Genomic DNA, 10,414 nt, shown 5'->3' on the forward strand with positions numbered 1-10,414 from the left:
CAAATAACAAGACCCTGCCATGGCCAACCGGGAGGGCACTCATCTGCCATGTGGTCGACCCAGGTTCGATTCCCGGCCCAGGTCCTTTGCCCACCCCTCCCCATCTCTCTCCCTATTCGCTTCCTGTCAACCTCTCAAACTGTCCTGTCATCAATAAAGTCGTAAAAGACCAAAAGAATTTTCACAAAAAAAGAAACAAATAACAAAACAATAACAAAAATAACACACAAAGCATGTATATGAAACAAAGTTTTTATTTTTATTTTACATATCTGTACATAAACATTTTCTTCCCTCAAATAAAGATTCTGAATACAATAGGATGGAAATGATAGTAACACACTTATTCATTTAAAATGACTCGTGTCAGAACATCAACATTCACAAAATGTTGAATACCGATTAGAGTGAACATATTACCAAAAGCTACAACTTTTTTTTTTTTTTACTACAAGGCAGGCATGTATCCTTTTCTCTTTTAGCACCTTTCAAAGAAAAGTTTCAGTTGAAAACTACCATTTTGTGCAGAATAAGAGACCAACTTTTTCAATACTGTCCAACTTAAAAAAAGTCTCAGAAGTTAGTTTTTTTTGTTCATATATATTTTTTTCAGTTTTTTATTTTTTAACAGACTCGACTCCCTACTAATTGCTTAGCGTAATATTTTTTTCCATAGTTTTGCATTTGACAGTTATAATTTAGTGGCAGAGTTTTTAAAAAAATGAACTGTAAAGAAGCAAGGCCCAATCACTGCACAGAGAGAAAGCCAGGGACAGTATCCAAGAAATCACACTTAAAAGATCTCGTCTTCATCAAGTGCTCCATCATCAGCAAGTCATTTTTTTGTATCTTTTTTTGTCTTTTTGTTTGTACAACCACAGAAGCAAATAGAAGAGGGAGGCAGCCCTCTCCTCAACTTATCATGGCATGGTGATGTGGAGGGAGATGAAGGGATATTCCAGAGTTAGGCATTGGTGGGTGGTGGTGGTGGTTGTGGGTAGGTGAGGGTGGCTCTGCGGTGGGGGCAGAGTTAGGCATTGTTGGGTGGTGGGGGTGCTGGGTAGGCAGGGGTGGCTCTGGGGTGGGGGCAGAGTTAGACATGGTTGGGGTGGTGGTGGTGGTGGTGGGGGGTGGGGGAAGAGTAGACATGGTTGGGGTAACAGTGGTGGTGGTGGTGGTGGTTGGGTGTGGGGTGTGACAGGGAACAGGTATGATAGATACTTCAGATGTGGTGGGGTGGTTCAGGCTTGGGAGGGGAGAGGAACGATGGGCAAGGTCTTGTGTTCAAAGTATTGTTGAAGTGGTGATCGGGGGCCTTTATGTCTCCTCTGCCGCTCTGCCGTGTATGTGTGTGTGTGTGTGTGTGTGTGTGTGTGTGTGTGTGTGTGTGTGTGTGTGTGTGTGTGTGTGTGTGTGTGTGTGTGTGTGTGTGTGTGTGTGTGTGTGTGTGTGTGTGTGTGTCAGTTTGAATGCACCCCATCTATGTTTAAAACTGTAGAGGTGGGACATTGGGAGGTGGGTCACAGCAGTGTGGATGGGGCAGGTGGATGGCGGATGGCGGATGGTGGCAATATCATGGCGCGGCAGAGTCTTCATTTGGACAGGGTCTTCTCTGCCAAGTGTTTCTGCTGGCTTTCAGCATGCCTAGAGAGAGAGAGAGAGAGAGAGAGAGAGAGAGAGAGAGAGAGAGAGAGAGAGGGGAAAGAGAGAGAGAGAGAGAGAGAGAGAGAGAGAGAGAGAGAGAGAGAGAGAGAGAGAGAGGGGAAGAGAGAAAGAGAGACAGAGATTAGCAAGGTGACAGTCCTAAGGATGTACAGTATTTTCCATGGGCATCTCTGATCACAGTGGTCACAAGGTGGTTGCAATGCCCGACTTGGCACAGATAAGAAACATAAAGGGAGGCGTTACATTAAACATTAATCCCCTTCAAAACTCCTTTGTTTTGAAGAACAATTAATAACCTGGAAAGTTACTTCCTTTACAGTGCAATGCAAAAGGCACATGACTGGAATATTTTACTCTAGCGTGCACTGTGCTGGCATGAATTCAAAGCTTGCAAAATAGTGTGCGTGTGTAGGTGCGTGGGAGGGAGAAGAGAGAGAGGGAGAAGGAGAGGGAGAAAGAGAGAGAGATAAATACACACGGAAGACAGAGAGAGGAACATGTGGCCGAATCATGTGAGATTCATCGGAAGAGAGACAGTGAGTAAGTGTGTGAGTATGAGAGTGAGAGGGAGAGAGAGAGAGAGAGAGAGAGAGAGAGAGAGAGAGAGAGAGAGAGAGAGAGAGAGGGAGGTAGAGGGAGAGAGAGGGAGGTAGAGGGAGAGAGAGGGAGAGAGAGAGAAAGATGGGGAGGGAGAGAGGGAAAGAGAAAGATTTGAGGTGTTTTTAATACAGCGGTAGAGACAGAGATGGAGAAAGCTTCAGCTGATAGATAGATAGATAGATAGATAGATAGATAGATAGATAGATAGATAGATAGATAGATAGATAGATAGATAGATAGATAGATAGTTTAGTTCATTAGGATCCCCATTAGCTGGGCGCAGACCATAGGTGTGGCCAGGGGTGGGCCTGGGCCCGCCCACTTGACATCCAAGCCCACCCCATTCACACTCGACAGTCAACTGTTGCCTCATTGAACTATAATTAATGGCATAGCACTGAGCGATAATTAATCATTTTGTCAAAAGTCTGGTTCATCTTCTGTGATTTTTATGATTTTTCAATTTCAAAGTATCATTTTTGAGCACGATATTATAATATCTACCTATACGCTTTCGGGTTGGGCCCGTCCGATTTTTTCTGGGCCCACCTGTTTTATTATTTCTGCCTACGCCCTTGGCGCAGACCCAGCTATTCTCCCTGGGGTCCAACAATAAAATCACACACAGTTACAGTTTTTCTCGATTGGTTTGGCTAATTTCTCGAAACTGAGATTACATTCTCAAAACAACACGGACAAATCTCCAAACCAACTTGCAATTTCCCACAACAGAATGGCATTTTTCATTGCTTTCATCAAATTTCAAATGCTTTGTACATGTCTCAAATGTTTAGTACATCTCGGCAGATGGCTATGTACAAGTACCCTACAGTTGACACATTGAGCATACATTTAGCACATTTTCCAAATAAATTGACCTTTCTTATCTAAACGAATTAGACAATTCTCAGTCTAATGGTTGCCCTCTCCAAAACATGTCAGCATGATTTCATTGTATGAGTCATCATAAGCAAAGTAGTCTACACAATTGTCAAATCAGTCAAGGACATAATATTTTAAGAATTTCTTTACTGTAAACAGTAAATTTATGACAGTGTTCAACAGGCCAGATGGTATTGTAACTTTACTAGTTTGTAGAAAATAATTTTACGACCGTGTATACCACAGTTTTCTCTGTTGTTTGGCTAATTTCTTGACATTTTTTCAAACGGCATTCTGTGGAAGGAATTTAGTTTCGACACACGGGTAAACTGTTTTTGGAGTGATATGAGCAAGTGATGAGGATCCATGTAGTTATGCTGAACCATCCAGTTTATTTTGACAGAATGACTAAATGAATGCAAATGAGCCAAACCAATTGAGAAGGATATATGCCATTTTTATGGTACTGACTATTTATGTGGGAGAAGGTTTAGTGCTGATGCAAGAATGAGCTGTTCTGGGAGGTATATGACATTTTGCTAGTTATCTGAAGTGTTGTGCAGAAGTGTAAGAATGTTTGGCCAAATGACCCAATGGTTATAAGAATGTCATCTCAGTTTCAAGAAATTAGCCAAACCAATCGAGAAAAACTGTAAAAGTTATATACGATTCTGCACATTCATTTAAGCATCATCCTTTGAAAAAAAAATATAGAAAACGATAGATAGATAGATAGATAGATAGATAGATAGATAGATAGATAGATAGAGAGATAGATTGATAGATAGAGAGATAGATAGATAGATAGATAGATAGATAGATAGATAGAGAGATAGATTGATAGATAGAGAGATAGATAGATAGATACATAGATAGATAGATAGATAGGTAGATAGAGAGATAGAGAGATAGGCAGATAGAGAGATAGGTAGATAGATAGATAGATAGAGAGATAGAGAGATAGATAGATAGATAGATAGATAGGTAGGTAGATAGATAGATAGATAGATACCTGGTGAGGTCCTCTATGTCCACCAGCATGGCGTCCTGCTCCATGTGGAGTTCATCTCTGATCAGTAGCAGCTGCACTAGCTCCTCATTCAGGCCTGAGAGAGGACACAAACAAACACTCAGGGTGCGTTCCAATATGCAACCTTGCGTCCTCCACTTGGGCTTGTGGCCTCGTACCAGGAAGTAATATGTCATGATGACATCACTGACAACAGCATTATATTTCAATATCTCGCAAAAGCTCAATTGTAAAGTCATTTTTTCATTGGCAAACTGGATGGTGAATGAAGAATAGTCCCCAAAAAATTGTTTTGGCTAGGCTGACAGCGGGGAAACTTTATTGTTTTCTCCACGGAGGTGGGTCCAGAAGGCGGGGCGAGGCCACAAGCACAAGTGGAGGATGCAAGGTAGCATATTGGAATGCACCCTCAGTCACTAAAGGCTCACTTCCACTGCCGGTTTTCTGGTAGGCCTACAGCTCGACACAGCACAACTCGCCCGCCACTTTTTGCTTTTCGATTGGGCACGACACAGCTGGACATCACTTGAAAACCAACTGGCCGGCTGAAGCGAGCTGAGCGGGTCTACTACCCACAATCCGTGTCAGCTCCAGTGAATCAAAAAATAATCATGTCGGCCACCAGATCAGCTCTCTTGGATTACTTTGATATGGAAGTCAAAGGCAGAAATCAACATTGTAGTAGTATCCAAATATGATGTCGCTGAAACTATTTATAGCCTACTTTGATAGATGAAATAACTGGCAGCCAATGTAAAGTAATGTTACGTGACAACGCCAATAACGTAACTCCAACCATACTCCGGGGAACACGGTTTGTAATGGAAATACAAACAGGGCCGATTTAACAGCACCACTCAGCTCGACACGCCATGGCACGGCACGGCACGGCACGGCACGGCACGGCACGGCAGGGCACGGCACGGCACGGCACGGCACGGCACGGCACGGCACGGCACGGCACGGCACGGCACGGCACGGCACGGCACGGCACGGCACGGCACGGCACGGCACGGCACGGCACGGCACGGCACGGCACGGCACAGCCAGGTTGTTTGTAGAAAAAAGCCTTTAGTATACCTGGACTCGTCGCTGTCCAGCGAAAACCACTTATCTCCACTTCTCATTGTTTTTTATGTATTGATTTATAAAACCACATTTTCAAAAAAAAATAATCATTGCTAAACATCATTGCATTACTAAAATATTTATCATACACATATACCCATGGAGACTGACCAGTAGTACTGTCTTATATTTTATAATAAATAAAGAACGAACATAAAAAACTAAAAATAATAGTGGAGATAAGTGGTTTTCTCTGGACAGCGACGTTATGATACATACATTCATTAATGCTCTACACTCATAACTAACATAGGCATACATATTGGACATACAAATTGTATGTGTGAGTATTAGAGGATGACATTGAGGGGATGGGAGTCAAAATTCAAAGATGAACGGGAGTGGGCAGGAGCGGGAATAAAGATGAATGGGAGCGGGCAGGAGCGGGAATAAAAATGAACGAGAGCGGGAATGCTCGCTTATTTTTTCATTAAAAAAAGCCTCATTCTTTTTGATTAAACGGGAGTGGGATTGATTTTGAGTGGGAGTGGGCAGGATTGGGAAACATTCTTTTCAGGAGTGGTCGGGATGGAATTTTGTTTCTTTTACTCCAGTCCGGAATGGGACGGGATGGGATGGGATTGAAAATCCACTCCCGTGTCATGCTCTAGTGAGTATATACTGTATAAGTCCTTACTCTCGATCTGTGAGTGGAGGTCGTTGACGATGACCTGGAGCTGGCCGAGGGTCATGTCTCTCAGATCCGACGGCTTCAGACTCCTCTTCATCAGGCACTCACTGATGTGGGGCATATGGGGCAACTACAGAGAGAGAGAGAGAGAGAGAGAGAGAGAGAGAGAGAGAGAGAGAGAGAGAGAGAGAGAGAGAGAGAGAAATGTTAACAATGTAACAACATTCCACAATGATTTGGTTTTGAGAAAACTGTCGTTTAGTTTAATTTAGTTTAGTTTAGTTTATTTGTTAAGGACAAATACATAGCATGTAGGTTCCTCTGTAAGCCCAGAGGTCACTCAGTGGTGCAGTGGAGCAGGGGACCAGTTGGCAAGCATTAGATCCTTCAACTTCAACATCTGATGCACGTGTCGAAACGTTATTCACAAGGCCTGTTTCACACCAGAACGGGAAAGCGGAATGAGACAGGAGCAATTTTTACTGGCGGTGGCAAAAATACATGGAAACAGATCTGTTCTTCCAAACCAAAGCGGCGGTAGTCAGGTGGAAGCGTCGTGGGAGACGTTGCATTTGGAAAATGGAACTCGGGCGGGATTTTGACAGCGGCGGCCAACGATGTCCCGTTGGAATGAATGGCAAAGTAGCAAACTAGCATTGGCTGTAGGGGGGATTTAGAACAGGACTGGCCGCGCACCCTGAAGCTGTCGGTGTGAAAGGCCGAGTAGAGCAGTGTTTCTCAACCGGGGTGCCGTGGGACCCTGGGGTGCCACACGCCCCTCTCAGGGGTGCCGCAGTAACATGGCTGACTGTGTGTGAAATTGAACTAAATAAAAAAATAAATTATGTAATATAATACATACAGTAAATTTAGGTCACCCCAGTATGGCCTACACATAACCTGTGTGAAATAAAGCTGCAACTTCGAACATCTCCAAATGTTTTGCTTTCCTAAGCTTGTGTATCCGATACCATGTATGGCTTGTTGGTTTGGGGTGCCTCGAGATTTGTCATGAATTGAAAGGGTGCCTAGCCTAAAAAAAGGTTGAGAAACACTGGAGTAGAGCATAGCACCCGATACTCTGATACGTCATCTACTGCCGCCACGCCACGTTCTTGTGTGTAACTGGCCTTATGTTTTCATAAGAATAAATGTATGGTAAAAAAGCAGCACTCCCGGATCAGTTTCTTGCAGTTTTAATATTGGGTTAGCATGACAGACAGACAGACGTTTCGGCATAAGCCTTCTTCAGCATCTTTTAAGCTAACCCAGTATTAAAACGGCAAGAAACTGATCCGGGAGTGCTGCTTTTTTACCATACATGAACTTTGCTGTTTGCTCGCACCCAAAGACCTTGTAAGAAACTTTTCGGAGTTGAGCGCACATTCTCTACTAAAATCTGAGTGCTCCAGTCATCCCTGGCCTAGTCTTTTTTTTTTTAAGTGGACCAACTACTTCAACTTTTCTGTTGCCCTCAAGAATACCCAGCGTATCAGTAGACGGAGGTGTAAGTCATCCCGTCCAAGTACCGTAGGTGGTTTGAAAACTCAACATGGTGTCACGATGTGGCATATAGATAGCGTACCAGTTTGAATCATTTCCATATGTATTTATTTACACACACGGTGTGTCATTGGTGTGTCATTTGCCATTCATTGATGTGGTATATTTACTACGTACATATTGGCGTGTCATACAGTGTGCCAAGTCACCATGTACCAGGTTAGGGTAAGGCAGTGGTTCCCAAACTTTTTTTCCTGCGCACCCCCTTGTACATTTCAATGTGGTTCGCGCACCCCCTAGGCAAATATTTTTTTATATATGTTTATGCACAGTTGTTTTGGGGGATCCTCTTTTCCCATAGTAGGAGTTAAACAACACTTCAGATGGACTCTTCCAGCATACACATTCACCATACAATTAAAAACTACTTAATGTTCATTAATGCTGGATAAAAACTCACATATCCACCATTGCTCTATTCAGCTCGCGCACCCCCTTATGGCAGGTCACGCACCCCCAGGGGTGCACGCACTCCAGTTTGGGAAACCCTGGGGTAAGGGAACGGATTTGGTCTGGGAATGGTTTGACATTCCTTTCGTTCAGAAGCAGAATATTTCACTCATGCAATGTTTGCTACTCTTGCAACAAATGGCACACAGCGTTGAGAACGAACAGACAGACAGACAGAGAGACAGACAGACAGACAGACAGACAGACAGACAGACAGACAGACAGACACACACACACACACACACACACACACACACACACACGCATATCATCAGTGATCATCAGGACCATGGTCTGGGGATGCAGTGATGTCAGACTTAGTGCATATACAGTATGTGGCAAAATAAGGATGTGATCACACAGGTGTGCCATTTCAGAGGAAGGAGCAGTGGAGTAGAGAAGTACAGTATACACACACAATATGAAAATGAAAATTAAAATAATGGAGAGAATGAGCATGTCCACTTCCTAAAAAAATGTTTGAATATAGGTATTGGCGTTGAGTCAAAGCATTGGTCTGTAATGAACACAGAACAGCATCCTGGACAGGCCCCTATGTGATTCTGACTAAGAGCCAGGGAGAGAGAGAGAGAGAGAGAGAGAGAGAGAGAGAGAGAGAGAGAGAGAGAGAGAGAGAGAGAGAGAGAGAGAGAGAGAGAGAGAGAGAGAGACTGAGACTTGGGCAACTGGACAACACCCTGGGTCTATGTGCTTCCCCTCTAAGCCAATACAGTACAAGTGTGAATGTCAATGCATGACATCACACATGCAGCCCAGTGATGAGGTCGCACAGTTTCCTAAGTGAGTGTATGGTACTGTACTGTACTTTGACGGTCAGGAATGTCTGTGTGTGTGTGTGTGTGTGTGTGTGTGTGTGTGTGTGTGTGTGTGTGTGTGTGTGTGTGTGTGTGTGTGTGTGTGTGTGTGTGTGTGTGTGTGTGTGTGTGTGTGTGTGTGTTACATATAACTGCATGTCATGACAAGCAAGTGCCTGCTTCTGACTTCGATATGTGCACAATTCATGTATACACAGGTATTGTGTCTGATGTCCTGTGTGCAGTCATGGGTATGATCCCTGTGTGATGTGTAATGTGTAGTGTGCATTTATGTATGCTGCTTGAAACCTTAAATGCCTCCTGGATTAACAAATGGTACTCTACTCTACTCTACTCTACTCTACTCTACTCTACTCTACTCTACTCTACTCTACATACATAAGCGCACTTAGGTGTTCTGAAAGGCGCTATACTATATACTGTAAAACAAAGATATTAGGCATTCATGTTCAGCGTGTTGATGACGTTTCAGCAGATGTCAGAGTGGTGCACTGACAGCTAATGCTACTATTAAATGGATTAAATGTTTTTTTTTTTAATGGACATGTTAACTATTTGCACATTAATGACCAATTACTAATTAATATATGGGTATTGGCTGAGGTTGTTGTACCACCTGATGTCTGTTACTAAAAAACAATATTGACCCACAAATCAATAATCGAAAAAAAAACAATAATATGACAAAAAAATCATATCTGTGACACTCCCCCCCTCCCCCATTCTCACTTCTTTCACTGAGTCACCACCAAACTCTCCATTTCTCAACCGGTGCCGTTCTCTCTGACTTCTCTTTATCTACCAGTTTCTGTCTTCCCCTCTTCTCCCTCTCTCACACATCTCTCTTCCTTAGACCCTCGACCCCTAATGAGAGAGAGTGAGATATAATGACTTAAAAATTATTATATAGTTAAGAATAGAATAGAATAGAATTAATTAAGCACTTGTTGCCGCCATACTAGTAATGGAAAAATGTTTTTACGGGAAACTGTCCAGACATCTATATTTTAATACGTTGTGTCAGGATGAAATGTAATGCCAGGCCAATTGAAATGTAATGCCACGCATCGAAAATTAATGATTTTCAAGGCCTTCAAACACATGTTCATTTAATACTTTTTAATGCCCTGCAGGGACCCTAGATAGGTCATTTAGTCACACCTAGGAATTCTCAGGCCATATCTGTGCACACTTGATGGTGAAATGCGTCACTCCCTCTGATCAAGTCAAGTCAAGTCAACATTGCCCCCTGTATGTAAAATTATAATGAAATGTATAATTTTATTAATACAATGAATCAAAAGTATGTATAGAACAGAACAGAACAGAATAGCATGTATTAAAGGCATGGATAGGCCAAGATCAATTCTCAATTGCATTAGGAAAGAGAAAGAGGAAGAAATTGAGAACAAGGAAAGGACAAAAAACATATTTCACATTTCCCAAATCACACATATTTGGGGACATCAAGCACACAGCTAAATGTCATTCAAACAACATGGAATGAATCCAGGAAAGCACCAGAAACACCAGAGGACTGGTGCACAACATTTCACTGGTCAAGGAAAGTGTTGTTTAAAAAAGAAAAAAGATCAGCAATTAGTTACTGTAAGAAGCTCAGTTGACCGG

At 42.8% G+C, this 10,414-nt stretch overlaps 1 protein-coding gene across 1 annotated transcript in view; it reads right to left on the minus strand.

Moving 5' to 3' along the window:
* Window positions 1-238: 238 nt before the first annotated feature.
* schip1 (schwannomin interacting protein 1) overlaps window positions 239-10,414 on the minus strand; it is a 114,399-nt gene continuing 104,223 nt past the window's right edge. The window contains exons 6-8 of the mRNA XM_063205666.1: window positions 5,943-6,066; window positions 4,160-4,253; window positions 239-1,644 (exon numbers count right to left, since the gene is read on the minus strand). Of these exons, the coding sequence (XP_063061736.1) occupies window positions 1,593-1,644; window positions 4,160-4,253; window positions 5,943-6,066 (270 nt within the window). The 3' untranslated portion in view covers window positions 239-1,592. The remainder of the gene's footprint in view (window positions 1,645-4,159; window positions 4,254-5,942; window positions 6,067-10,414) is intronic.

Source organism: Engraulis encrasicolus, chromosome 8 (genome assembly GCF_034702125.1).
Source record: "Engraulis encrasicolus isolate BLACKSEA-1 chromosome 8, IST_EnEncr_1.0, whole genome shotgun sequence".
Taxonomy (NCBI): Eukaryota; Metazoa; Chordata; class Actinopteri; order Clupeiformes; family Engraulidae; genus Engraulis; species Engraulis encrasicolus.